The following is a 14535-nucleotide window of genomic DNA, read 5'->3' on the forward strand; positions in this document are numbered from 1 at the left end:
ATAACCAAGCCTTCCACAGAGAAACCGTGCCCTACACTGTCCACTTCCACAGCTAGAACCCCAGGAGGGAGACGACTCCTGAGCCACAATCTGGCACCTCATAAAATCCGTGATCCCAGTATCTAAACTGGACACTCAGCGGGCAGGGTGGGCAGCTCTGAGAGAGGGTTTCTACTTTGGGAGGAAAATAGCTATAGAGCTGAGCAGAGGGACATCCCTGGTCAGGATGAAGGCTTGGGGTGTGGGTGGAAAGCAGGGACACAGCAGGGGGCTTTAACACAGGGGGCCTGGATTTAGCAGAGTCTCTGACCTGAGGCTGGACTGAGGGGATTAGGAAGGACACAGCAGGAGGCTGGGGGGGGGGTCTGCTTTCATTTCCTGCTTCCTGCTGCCAGGATGAGACTAATTTAAGCAGCTCCCTGGCCAGGGAAGGGGAGCCTGGGACAGTCCGCCTGCTTCCCAGTACCTCTGAAGCAGGAGGGTGGTAGGCTTCCAAGCTGAGCAAGGCACAATGCACGTAGCCTGGGGAGGTTCACGGACTGTTGGGGAGCCCGAGCCAGAGAATAACTCGCCAAATCTCGCTCCTGTCCCCACAACATGGCCAGAGTCTCCAAGACCAACTCACCTTGTGGTTACTAGTTTCAGGGACAACTATCTATATATAATACCACCACACGAGTCCTACCCAATACACTCCATAGCTCCAGCCAAGTCAAGATTGCCTCTCTGTCAGCTGCTTTTCCTTGTTCCAGCACCAACCAGCCATAATGGTGGCTATCTACCAAGCCTCCACCTGGAACACCCCAGATCCCGCAGTCACTAGGAAGGCTCTTGTTGCAGCCTCACTCCAGTACCAAAGAGCAGTCTTGGTATGACCACCTCTTTATGAACGAGGGGACTCAAGCGTGCTATCGCCTGCCTGAGGGGCACAGTCCATGCTAGGCTTGATTGATGCTCAGCTGCTCTGACCTCAGAGCCCACACTCATCCCACACCATTGCTTCCTCTGTCTAGGCTGTGTCCTCTGCCGGGGAGGACTGGTCCCCCATCCTAACCTTGATTCCTACCCTCCCCAGATCCCATTTTTTAAGCCATGGTTGAAAAACAAAGACTTTAAATTCTTTTCCTATCGTCATACTTCATATTCTATCTTTGGACTGTATTTTAGAATGTTTGATTTTAAACACTGATGTCTGAGTTGCTAAACTTGAACATCTTAAATTAAAAAAAAATTTTCCTCAAATCAATTCTGGTTAAGGATTAGGACAGAATTTCTAATAGCTTGAGAGGAACTCAACTTACTCCTGCGTTGTGTACTAAGAATTTATGCAAAGCAACGTTCTCAGTATTGATTATAAAATCCAATTACTGATCAGCTCTAGGAAACGTTGGAGTCTCCACATCCTGCAGTGTCAAGTATTCAGCCAAGATTTGATCCCGCAACATGGCTAAAACATGTAAAAACAGACAAGCACATTGGTCTCATTTAGGGTGAAAATTTACCTTCATCTTCAAAAAATGGTAAAATTATACATACCAAAGAACTGTCTTGAATAAATAAATTTCTTGGGCTGCTGAGACGAGTCAGTGGGTAAAGGTCTTGCCACTGAGCCTGAGGACCCTGAGTCTGATGCTCAGGCCCCACGTGTTGTTTGTCTTCTGCCCTCTACACGCACACATGTGTGCATACACACATGTACCCCGCCCACACACACATATACACACACAGAAAATAGTGTTTAAAAAAATTGTAGACAACAGTTTAAGAAGCCCTGGCCAGCTCACCCACCACCTGAATGGATCTGTCCCCCTCCGGCTGAATGAGTGACGTCATCCATGCTCTAGTGTCTCCGACCACTTGAAAACTCTACACCTACAGGCGCCTCCTAGCGTGTGAGAAGCTGAGGTTCCAGAAGGCCAAAGCTCAGGCTAGAACAAGAACAGTGCCTGCTTGACTACCCAGGAACCCCCTAAACACCAAGCTCAACCAAACAGGCAAGGTGGTGGCCCGTCCTGGGCCACTGCCACATTGTCTTTCCTCCTCCCCCCACTTTCCCACTTCTCCCTTTTTTGGTGGGTTGGGATTGAACCCAGGGTCTTCTACAGGCTCCGCAAGGACTCTACTGCTAAGACACGCCCCCAGTCCCCACCTGGTCCTGTCACTCATCTCTAACCCCTTTCTGAAGGCAAATCTTCAGACCCCTGTAACAGGACAGTAGCCCCCTGCTTGAGGTACCTGAGGCCTTCTCCATCACCCTGGTGATATTCTCACACCTTCCCACCGCACCCTGTACTTAAAGCACTGCTGCGCCACTTGCCCAGATGGCACAGCTGTCTCTGGCTCGTCTTTCACCTCCCGTCCATCATCCCTCTAAAATGTGATAAAATCATCATTCAGCCTTAATCTCTCCAGAGCCCGTACCTCTCCTCCTCCTGCCCCTCCCACCTCCCACCCCTAAGTGCACCAGGAGCTACAATACATGCAACAGAACTGGCACACTGCATGCTCCCGGGAGCGTCAATGAGACTGTTACACCACCATAGGCCATTTCCTGCATTCTCTACGACAGACACAGACAACGCCGTCGGAAGGACATAGGAGCTGCCCATTAGAAAACATAACCTCAGTTGACGAGAAGGCAATAGTTTAAAGAAGGACGGGATAACAAATTACTAGTTCTAAAAACTTTTTTAAAAACATCATTTTGGGGACTGGAGAGATGGCTCAGAGGTTAAGAGCACTGACTGCTCTTCCAGAGGTCCTGAGTTCAATTCCCAGCAACCACATGGTGGCTCACAACCATCTGTAATGAGATCTGGTGCCCTCTCCTGGCCTGCAGGCATACATGCAGAGAGAACACACTGTATACAAAATAAATAAATAAATCTTTAAAAAAAAAAAAAACATCATTTATTTTTATTCATGTGTGCATGTGCCTACCTTACAGCGTCTGCACCATGTGAGTACAGGTGGCCATAGAGGCCAGAAGAGGGCGCCAGATTCCCCCTGGAACTGGAGTTACCAGGGGTTGTGAGCCACCTGATGTGGGTACTGGGAAACAGAACCCCAGGTCCTCTGCCAGAGCAACCAGTACTCAACCAGGGGGTGGTGGTGACGCACGCCTTTAATCCCAGCACTCGGGAGGCAGAGGCAGGCGGATCTCTTTGAGTTTGAGGCCAGCCTGGTCTACAAGAGCTAGTTCCAGGAGAGGATCCAAAGCTACAGAGAAACCCTGTCTTGAAAAAAACAAAAAACAAAAAAAAACAAAAACACAGCAATCAGTACTCATAAACTATCCGTCCAGTCCCCAGACTCCTATTTTTTTTTTAAAAAATTTTAACTTCTGCTTGAATCTCCATATATATCTCAAAGTCAAAGGCAAAACACACACATACACATAAACACCTCCACGCTGTGGGTGTAGCTCAGCAGCAGAATGCTCAGCTATCATGGCTAAGGCCATAAGTTCAATTCCCAACACTGTCCCCCCACAAAAATCATCAAAGCAAAAAGAAAACAGTAAATAAACCCTCATTACCAGCTAAGGTAAGTCACTAAAGGAGGGGGTGTGGCTCAGTGAGGCACCCACGTAGCAAACACAAGGTTCTGGGTTGGAGCTATAGCACAAAAAACAAAATTCGGTAAAGAAAAGAGACCTGAAAGCTAAGGGTGGGAACTGGCCCCAACTGCCCTCTCTATTCCCTGCCTAACTGGCTAAGCCTGCCTTAACCGGTTCTGTTGCTCCTTGAATGACACCCGGAGGAGGTGGCCTCAGACCAGGAGAGGAGGCTAGCTGGTTCTGCACAGTTTTCTTTGGCTTGAAGGGATCTGCAACACTGAGCTGGCATGGGAATGGCAGCCAGCGATTTCATTTCTTTTGGTGACTCTAACATGTCAGCCTGTGACACAGTGACAACCAGAGTGGGGTGGCAATAGCCCCTGCAGACCACACACGCCAGCGGTAGGGAATACTGCTTTAAAGATGTGTCACATTAAGTGTGTGGTGGTGTGTTACATTTGCCTGCTTGAGGCACCTGATTGGTCTAATAAAGAGCTGAATGGCCAATAGCAAGGCAGAGAAAGGACGGGAGAGGCTGGCAGGCAGAGAGAATGAACAGTAGGAGAACAAGAGAAGAGGATGAAGGGAGACAACAGTGGCCAGTCAGGCAGCTGTCAGCCACACAGACACAGGAAACAGTGAAAGCGAGAAGGAAAGCAAAGGAAAAGGCCCCGAGGCAAAAAGTAAAGAAAGAGAAACAGGTTAACTCAGAAGAGCCTAGTCATGACCTGGTGGTGGTGGTGGTGGCTTGATCTCCTAGCGTTCAAGACCAGTCTGGTCTAGTAAGGAGTTCCAGGACAGCCAGAACTATATACACAGGAAAATAAATAAATAAATAACCTATCTTGAAAAACAAAACAAAAAATGCAAAAAGAAAAAAAAACTAGCCAGAAACTAATCTAAGCTAGGCCAAGCCCTCAGAACAATTAAGAAGTCTTCATGTCCTGATTTGGGAGCTGGTTGGTGGCCCAAAAGAAAAAACCTGCTACGAGCCATGTGCCCAGGGTTGTTTCTTCTACATTAAGAGCACAGAACCACACTTTCTGAGTTTGACCTAAGGATCCTCCTGCCTCAGCCTCCGAGGTTCTGGGATTATACAAGCACACCAATATGGCTGGCCCAAGACTTCCACAAACATTTACACACCCTGACAGAAAGAAGGTCCCGGGAACCAAAGACATGAGCGCCAGCAGCCTCCAGTCTGGGGCATCCACCTCCAGTCTCCGTGTTTGTCACAGGGCTCCAGCATCAGGGTATCCACATGGCCTACGGTTGTCCCCCAACTCCAAGCACATCCTCCGTGTCCTTCCTTTCCCGATCAATAACCTTGGGTTTCTGACATATCCTATTTTCGTAGCCATAATGGAAAACAAACCCAGAGGCTCTCCTGTGGAGCTGGTCTAAGGAGGGTGGTGAAGGCAGGTGGGGGAGGTGCATGGAGGAGGAGGCCGAGGCTCACGACAGGAAGCTGGGGTTTTCCCTTGCCCTTTGTCCAGGCCACCAAGTCATCCCACAGACACTGTACGACAAACACCATCAGGGTGGCCATTCTGACAGCACAGACCTCCTCAGATGGCAGTCACCACCGTGGAACAGCACACACTTTAATGTGGGAAAGTGAAGTTAGAACCCAATGAGACCCCTAGTCTCATTGACCCTTGACCCTCACTTCCCAATGGAGGGACATCAGCTAAGAGCTAGGATGCCTGGATCCAAGCGTGCCAGCGTGCCTTTGTGACCTGGGACAGGTTTCGACCTCTGGGAACCTCAGTTTCCTCTCTGTGGGAGGATCTTGAAAGCACTGCCCTAGATACTGCAGGGTCACGATGCCACATGGCCACAAGCACATGCCAGGAGCTGCCTGGCCTGGAGCAGGGGTTCCACAGTGGCAGGTCACTGTGATTCCTGTGAACTTTCTTACTCAGACTGACTGGGCAGGGAGAGTGGGGTCTGAGCCAGAGAAAGGACACACAGGGAAGCCACTCAGTGAAGATCAGAAGAAAGCGCTGTCCCTTAAGTCCCCAAGGATGAAGGACCCCAACACTCCTGGCTTTGGTCTTGGTTGCTTTCTTTAAGAGTATGGGGTTTCCTCCTGGAGGCCTCATGCTGTTACTTGAGATAGTCCTGGAGACGCTGCGGCCAGAAACCACCAGATCAACAACACAGTAAACCTTCCAGCTGCTCCCACGCTCCCTCCCTGACTTGGATCATAAAACACTTTCGGAGCACACATGATCTCAGACCTCCTTCGGGTGACTGGCGGAGCAGGGCAGCAGGTGCCAGCCCGCACCCAACTGCTGTGCCTGCCGTTTAGATGCAGTGGCTTTCTCCGATGCAGAGGAAGAGATGGCATTTCATGGCAGGGGGCCCGAGGCAACAGACAGGGTCCCCCTATGAAGATGCAAAGGGCCAGGAAGCTTAAGGCTTTGAGCTTCCATTATAGAGGCTCCGTCTCAGCAGGCTGGGTGCTTGCTCATTTTAATTGGCACCACCAACAATCTGGTTGCATCCGGCACTCTGCCCTATAAAAGCCAGAGGAATGACTCCGGCAGAGCCAGGTGGCCAGGCAAACTGGGAGGTTGTGGAAACTTAATTGTTCTTGGTTTCCGACTGCTACACTGCCTCGGTGTCCCTGTGTGGTGGTAGCCTCCTGCTGGGTTGGGAGTGAAGCAATAGGGATTTGCAGCTCATCCTGAGTTCAAGGCTCCTGCTCACTGCAGATGTTCACGGCAGAGCCCAGTCTGCAGCTCATGACCTAGGTCATGACTGGCCATGCACAGACCACGTGATCTGAAGCATTTACCAACCCCCCGCCACCTGGCTGGGGGACTGTAAGGTCTCTGACATACAGCAAGGATGCTGCAGCTTGGAGAAGCTAGGAATATTTCTGAAAGTCTGAGGCTTGACTCCAGAACCCACACTGGGTATCCTTCCCTCTGGGACAGGCATGCTGGAATGTTTGGCCCACCACAGCTCCAGAGTGAGACTGCAGGGAGGGACTGTTGAGCTGATCCCTTCCAGCTGCCCTTGGCCACATCTGCCTGAGGCCAGCAACTCTGGTCACCCAGATGGTGCCTAGTGCCAGCTGGCTCAGGCTATATTAAGTTTCTAGAAAAGGAGCCAGGGTGTCACACACAGGTCCCTGTGGGGACAGTGGCCTTCCCTATAGAGGTGGCACTGTGTCCTAGGCCTGAGCATCAAGTCTCTCTGCTCTGTCCCCTTAGGTCCATCCCTGACCAGCTTGTCACCTGAAAACCATAATAATGCCATACCAAAGTAGCCAGGACAGCGGGGCATAGCCATCTTCATGTCCCCGATCCGTTCCTCACCAGAAAACACATGTGTGAGCTTAAAGGCACGGGAGAGGTCAAATCCTAGTGGAACTGCCAGGGCGCACCGGGAGCAACCACTAGACGGACAGCTATGCACACGCAGCCCAGACCACTGCCCGGCATGTGCACAGAATGTTGCTGTCTCCAGCCGCCTTGCAACCAGAGAGACCCAGCCTCCCACCTCAAAGAAACAATAAAGGAAAAAATTCCTGGGGCTGTGCAGATGGGACAGCGGCTAAAGGCACCTGCGACCAAGTCTAATGACCTGGGGTGCACAGAGTGGAGAGAACTAAACCCTGCAGGTTATCCTCTGATCTCCACACGTGTGCCACAGCATATGCATGTGCGCACACGCGCACATGCGCGCGTGCACACACACACAACAGATTATAAAAACAAATCTCTATGCTGAAATGCTGACCTTAGAGCCTAGGAATAGGAGTATGCTTCAAGATGGCATCTTTAGAGGTAACTGAGGTAAGATGAGGCCTTGAGGTTGGACCACAGTTGTAAGGAGACAGCAAGACAGCTGGCCTGCTGAGCACCCTGCCTGCCCTGGGTACCCCCAGCGTCTATAGCAACTGTAGACAGGGACCTGGGGCTTCCAGAACTGAGGTCTTTACTGGAAGAGAGAAGAGAAGAGAAGAGAAGAGAAGAGAAGAGAAGAGAAGAGAAGAGAAGAGAAGAGGGGAGGGGAGGGGAGGGGAGGGGAGGGGAGGGGAGGGGAGGGGAGGGGAGGGGAGGGGAGGGGAGGGGAGGGGAGAGAAGAGAAGAGAAGAGAAGAGAAGAGAAGAGAAGAGAAGAGAAGAGAAGAGAAGAGAAGAGAAGAGAAGAGAAGAGAAGAGAAGAGAAGAGAAAGCTCTGTCCCTGGTTCTAGAGCAAAGGCAGGCAGAACATCACTCACATCTCACAAGGGCCTTTTGTCAGTCATTCCTGCCAGCTTCGAGGCTCCAGAGACCTAGCTAGGATCATTTCTGCAGTGGCCTGAGAAGTCCCTGACCCTTCAGGCCCTAAGCTAAGGATAAATGGGACTCAGAGCCCCGCAGGTGACAGATGACTCAGTAATTACCACTGGTGGCTATCTCCCTGCCCACAGCAAGAAAGTGAATCATTAAATCTCTCTAAGGGGACTTTGAAGATCTCCCAGAACTGTGTGAGCAGGAAGTTCTCAGCTTAAACTGGAATCCTTGGGCAAACAGCAGGGCCAGGAAGGTCTCCCAGACAGACTGCCTGACCAAAACCCAGGTTCAGAATAGCACTGGAGACTCACTGGACTGAAGGCAGAGTGACACCATGGGCTAGCCCAGGAAACAGGGCCAGTCAGGAAAGGAGGCCCGGGACACTGAGCAAAACCGGGGCTCTACCTTGTGGAGACGGGACAGTCCCCAAACAGCTTTAGGGTGGACAGGTGTGTGTGTGTGTGTGTGTGTGTGTGTGTGTGTGTGTGTGTGTGTGTAAGAGGGTAGGGGATGTTGTAAGGTTGGGTGTGGTTCATGTTGACAGCTCAGACAGTAGGGGAATCTCAGGACAATGTGAAAATCTAAACACGAGATAGCGCAAGGCCTGGGCAAATTAATTAACAGTCCGTCAGTCCATCCCAGCGGGTTAGTTTTCACCAACTTAAGATAACTCAAGTGTCCTTTTAAGAGGGGCTCACTTGAGAAAACGCTGTCTGTCAGACTGGCAGTGCATTTTATTGACTGATGATTGATACAGGAGGGCCTAGCGCACCGTAGGAGGTGCCACCCTTGGACTGGTGGTCCGGATGCTATACGAGAACAGATTGAGCAATTGTGAGGAAAAGCTAGCGAGCAGCACTCCTCCATGGCCTCTGCATCAGCGCCTGCCTCAGGTTCCCGCCTTAAGTTTCTCTGATGATGGGGCGTCACCTGAAAGTATGAGAAGAAGTAAACCTTGTCCACCCCAAGCTGCTTCTGGTTATGGTGTTTTAGTCTTACTCTCTCATGGGCCCACTTCCTCCTCAAGCCCTGAGAGCGACCCAAGGCTTCAGGTGCAGAACTGGGTCGCTCTCTTCACCTTCCAGGGTGGGAGAGCAGGACCCTGCGTCTAGCTTGGGCACTCTGGAGGGAGCTAAGAGCATGAAGACAGCCAAGGTTTCCATTAGAAGGGGGCCTGCCGCACAAGCGCACATCCTTAGCAAGTCAGCCACCTCTACACCATTCAGGCCACTCCCTTCTGTGGGTGACAGGAGCCCTCCTAAGGGGTGTTCTCTCTCTCTCTCTCTCTCTCTCTCTCTCTCTCTCTCTCTCTCTCTCTCTCTCTCCACAGTGGTATGGGAAGAACAACCAGACAGGGCTCTCATAGGCTGTGTGACCCCAGGCCAAGTTAGCTGACCTCTCCCAGGCCATTTCCTCCTCTATAAACTGCAGGGAGCAGTAACATCTCTGTTTTATGGTCACATGACAAGCCTAGCATGTGCTGGACCTGTGTTAAATCCTCAAGACAGCAAATAAATAAACTCAAATTAAAATATCAGCCAACTCTCAGGGCCTCCACCCACCTGCATGTGTGCATGCATGCATGAGTGCATTTGTGCGTGAAGAACTGGTGAAGAATGGAGGTGGAGGAAGAAAGAGGAGGAGCCAGGGGAGGAAGAAAAAGAGGTAGAAGGGGAAGAAACTTCAGTCACACAGGCCTGAGTTCAAACCTTTCCTTACTCACTAGCTGGCTGTGTGGTCCTTGGGAAACTTACTCAAACCTCTCTGATTCTCAGTTTCCACCTTTGTAAAATTAAATATATATATATATATATATATATATATATATATATGTATGTATGTATGTATATGTATATGTATACACACACACACACACACACACACACACACACACACACACACACACATATCCTTCCTTGCAGGAGCTCTGAAAAAGAGAGCAGGTTAAGACCAGGAATCAGAGCCAGTCCTGCATGGCTCTTGGGGGAAAATCAGGCTGCTCGGCCACTAAGGACTGTGACAGTGAGCAGGATGAGGTGACAGGGTGGTTTGTAGGGCATTCGCACCCCCAGCACCCTCACCCTGAAACACTGCTCTCCTTCATTCCTCCCCAGGGAGCCGAGAGCCCCAAAGCCCAACTGCGTTCTCTTTGGACAGAGATGGGGGTGCCAGGCTCGGTGCTGGTCCACGATGTCATCCCCTGTGGGTGTAAGTGTGGTATCCCTTGATCTTCCACCCTGGCAGGCTGCCTGCACTCAACAGGGAGCCCTGCAGCCCTGTTCGCTGTCTGAGGACCCTCTACAAAGGCAGGTTATTTTCAGCCTCCCCTGAGCCCTTGTCCTGAGTGAACGGAGCCATGGTTTCGGGATGTGGACCAGGAAGGGTTTTAAGGCCTCTCCCTCTGCCAGAAAGACACTTAGAGTCGGCAACACGGACAGCGCATACCCTCTCTCGGGGTTACTTTGTACCAGCTTTCGATTCCCAGAAAAGACTGTGTGAAACCCCGAAGCCCTAATCAATGCAACACAAGGCTCGCCCTCTGCCCCATTTTGAGATGGCAGATAAATGCAGGGTAGATGGCAGGTGAGCTCAGCCCCCCTACCAATTTCAGGTGGGGACCCACGGGGATGTTTTTATTAACAATGAATGAAGCAGAGAAGAGAGGCTTGCCTAAGGTCCCCTAGCAGCAGGGACAAAGCCAAGTGTGTCAGGAGAGAGGGCTCCTGGAGGAACACTGGACCCTAGGACACTGCAAAGCTGGGCTCACACCCACAGTCTCCTAGGAGCAAAGTCCTTGTCACACTTGAGATGAGTGACAGGGACTCTGCTTCCTCTTAGAGACTGGAGCCCACCTGTCTCTCACTCTCCGCGCAGACGTGGTATGAGTCCCACCCACCCACCTGCCCCCCAGCTTACTTTTGCTGGGCAGCTCCTCTTGGCTCAGGCCGTTGGAAGGAGCCAGTGGGGCACTCTCACCCTCATCCAAGGTCAGGATGAGTGGCACATCGTCATCTAAGCTCACGGCCATGTTCCCCGGTCCTGCAGTCCTCAGGATGCGATAGCCAGGGCTTTTAAGGGTCTCCAGCTTGAGCTCCTGTTCAAAGCCACGGGGCCAGGGATGCTTCTCTGCTCCATCAGATGCATCTTCTAGGGTTGGGAGGATTTTAAAAAAAGGTAATGATTAAAACATAGTCGTTCCTGATGTGTTCTGGAGTCGGGGGCAGTGATGGCTGAGCAACCAGAGGCCAGGCTAAAAACCCTGAATTTTGGCTTTTGTCACAGTAACCTACAGTATACAAACTGTGCTTTGAGAGTCTCATGTAGCCCGTGTTGGTTTCTAGCTTGCTGTAAAGTGGAGGATGACTTTGAGCTTCTGATCCTCCTGCCTCCACTGGGATTACAAATGTGTACCACAAATGGTTTAGAGAACTGGGGACTGAAACCAGGCCTGTGTGTAGACACCGAGCTATCCGCTGAGCCACAGCCCACACCACCACTGTATTTCAACCTAAGAACTAGGATTCCAACACCCGGGAGGCTGAAGCAGGAGGATAACAGAGTTCAAGGCCAGGTTGGACTAAATAGCAAGAGTCTATCTATCTTAAAAGAGAGAGTGTGTCGGGAGGTGGTGGTGCACCTTTAGTCCCAGCACTCGGGAGGCAGAGGCAGGCGGATCTCTGTGGACTTGAGGCCAGCAGTCTTCACAGAGTTCAGACTGCCAGAACTACACAGTGAGACCACTCTTAAAAGAAGGAGGCATGGGGGAGGGGCTGGAGAGAGGGCTCAACAGTTAAGAGCACTTGCTGTTCTTGCAGAGGACTCTTTGTTGTTGTTGTTGTTTTTGGTTCCCAGCACCTATACAGTGGCTCACAAACATCTTTAACTCCAGTTTCAGGGGCCCCAACACCCTCTTCTGACCTCCTTGGGCTCCAGGCACACATGTGGTACATATATACACACGTGCAGGTAAAACACTCATACACATCAAATTTTAAAATAATAATACACATATAAATAAAATACAGGGAAGGTTCCTATGAGAACAAACGCTGACAAGTCAGGGTAACCAAGTCTAGAGAGTAGAGACTGGGGCCGGCATGATCAACACTACCCTCTGTGCTTTGTAAAGACTGTAAAGGGAAATCAATTTGTAATGATTATAGGAAGAGCAGTTCATCCTCAAAGAATACTCAAACTATGCCAGAGACCCTACTAGCGATTTCTAACTGGGCGACTGGAAGCTCACTAATAGCCCCACACATTGGACAGGGACAGAAACCTTAGATAACTTGCCCGAGAGCCCACAGTCAGAAAGCCAAGCTGTGTCTTGCCCACATCCTATCCATAGCCATTACACCGCCTACGGCGTCTTCCAAGTCCCCAGGTCCTGCCCTCGGACAACAGTAATAAAAAGTGAGTGTGTCCGGCTCTCCAAGCTTGCCCCGTCTCTCTTCTTATGTTTGTGAACAATTTCCACTCTAGCTTTGTTAAGCACCCTCTGGGGAACACACAAGATCATCCTGGTTTTGTTGGTGGCCAACACCCATTGTTCTTGTACGGACCTCCTCGATGGAGGAAAAAGGGACACGAACATTTGTACAACTGGTAACCGGCGTCCTTTCCCAAGGACCCATCCTTTACAGCCTCCGGGTTGACGGCTCTCAGAACTGGTGTGCTGGGGTGGCTGTTAACACCACCCCACCTCTGCCCACTGAAAGACAGAGCTCAGCAGATCTGCTGGGAGACCTTTGAACTTGGAAACAGCAGCAGGCTGAGGCCACCAGCTGTGGCCTGTGCACAGGATGGATCCTGCCTCCACACCAAACGATGGCAGGCCAACTGAGCAATGCCTCCTTTGGGGGGATGAGGGGAGCATCCACAGACACAAACAGCAGGTCTCTTTCAACCGAGATAAACACGACACCCACACTGCAGCTAGCTAAGCACATAACTAACTCTCTGCTCAGCAAACTTCCCGGGAGTGGAGTCTGATTTGTTTTGTTTCCTTTTCCTCCACCCTTGGGGATTTATTTTGCTTTGAGATCTCAACAAGGACAGAGACAGAAGGGAAACTACCACAAGATACAATTGTTTGGCTGTCTAAAAGAACTGTGCTGTGTTTTGAACTCTGGCTTAACTTTCTCTTCCCCCAGTGCCTTGTACTGGTTGCGCTCACCCATCTAACACACACCATGGTAGAGGGATTAGGTGACCACACTTCCTTGACACCACGAGAAGGCTCTGACCGAGCACTCTCTCCTATTTCTTTGGAAGGCAAGAAACTCTCCCCACTCAAAACAGGTTCCTCATTTTTGTCACCAGCGTCCTCCTAGCTAGTAGGTTTTCCATTTTAACTGCTGCACATGACTCCATTCTCGCCATACCTCGGTGGCTCTCGCCTGATGTGACTCTGTCTCCACTGTCTACAAATATTTCCGGCGTCACAACTTGGGAATGATCTCGAGGGAGCCCAAAGAGGCCACTAATATCTACAGTGCACAGCTGAGACCCCACCCACAGGAAACAACCTCCTGGCTCCGTCTCAACAGCTCTGCCCTCGGTGGAGCCTGGGTGAGCAAGTGTCCCGCTTTCTAGAAGAGGCCCACAAGTTCCATCCGGCCGACTGGAAAGCAGGTGGTACAGAGAGAGGCATTTCCCATTTTATTCCTAGAAACTGCACGCCACTGAAGTGAAATCCACCAGTCCCTTTCTTGTTTTTGTCTTCTGAAACAGGGATATCCCTGTCCAGTCTCGGAGAGCCCTCAAGTTGCCATCCTCCTCCCACCGAGCCTACTACTTTCCAAAGAGAAAGAAATGAGGCCCAGAAAGAAGTAAACTGCCCAAGGTCACACGGCAGACTCAGAGACAGAACTCGGGGCTCCTCCGGTCCTGCTCTTCGGCAGACTTAGGCTCTCACTCTAGAGAGGACCCAGAGGGTCACCCCTGGAGGAAGGTCCCGGGATCAGAGTTAGCTGCCATCCCGCTATCTGTCCCCAGTCAGGCTGACCCAAGCAGGAGTCCCGGGCCCGGTCACAAGAGGCTCAGCCGGGAGGTGAGCGGGAAGGGATGGGAAAGGGAGGAGGTCGCGCGGGGGCGCCTTTTCCCCGCACTCCAAGGGTCGCCCCAGGAAGTCAAGGCAAAGAAAAAAGTGCAGAAAGAAGTGAATGAGTTGGGGTAGAAGCATGCGGGCAACCTCCCCAGGCCCCTCGGGAGTCATAGCGCCCAGCCCCAGTCTCAGCCCCTTCTCGGCGCCCTCTGAACCCTGACCCCTGTCCTCGTGCCAAGCCCGCACCCCTCGGATTCTTACACGCGCCGTCCCGGGATCCCGCACCATGCACCGTGTCTGCAGAGCGCAGCTCAGCACGCAGCTGCTGCTGCCAGTATCCCGACAGCGGAGCTACCGCAGCCGCCAACGCCGCCTCACCGCTGCCACAGCGGCAGCTGCGCCAGCCCTTGCATCCTCCGACTCCTGTCACTCAAGCCCGCAGGTCCCGCCCCACGGCCCCACGCCACGGGCCATTGGCAGCCAGAGAGGCCGCAATGTAATTTGACAGGGTAATCTGCACGTCACTCATAGGTCTCCTCCTCCTTTCCCCGCCCTACTCGTTTAACCAACAGGAATCCCGGCTCTTTCCATTGGCAGAACGTCAGAGGGACGGTGGTTTTGATTGGTCATCGTTTAGAA

At 51.6% G+C, this 14535-nt stretch overlaps 1 protein-coding gene across 2 annotated transcripts in view; it reads right to left on the bottom strand.

The window, feature by feature from the left end:
• Positions 1 to 14328, bottom strand: part of Tpcn1 (two pore segment channel 1) — a 60143-nt gene extending 45815 nt beyond the window's left edge. For both annotated transcript variants that reach the window (XR_012911537.1, XM_075982113.1), the window contains exons 1-2: positions 14158 to 14328; positions 10767 to 10997 (exon numbers count right to left, since the gene is read on the bottom strand). Coding sequence is in view for 1 of the 2 variants with exons in the window: in XM_075982113.1 (XP_075838228.1) it covers positions 10767 to 10878 (112 nt within the window). In the remaining variant the exon portion in view is untranslated. The remainder of the gene's footprint in view (positions 1 to 10766; positions 10998 to 14157) is intronic.
• Between the last annotated feature and the right edge of the window lie 207 nt (positions 14329 to 14535).

Source organism: Microtus pennsylvanicus, chromosome 1 (assembly GCF_037038515.1).
Source record: "Microtus pennsylvanicus isolate mMicPen1 chromosome 1, mMicPen1.hap1, whole genome shotgun sequence".
NCBI classification, from domain to species: domain Eukaryota; kingdom Metazoa; phylum Chordata; class Mammalia; order Rodentia; family Cricetidae; genus Microtus; species Microtus pennsylvanicus.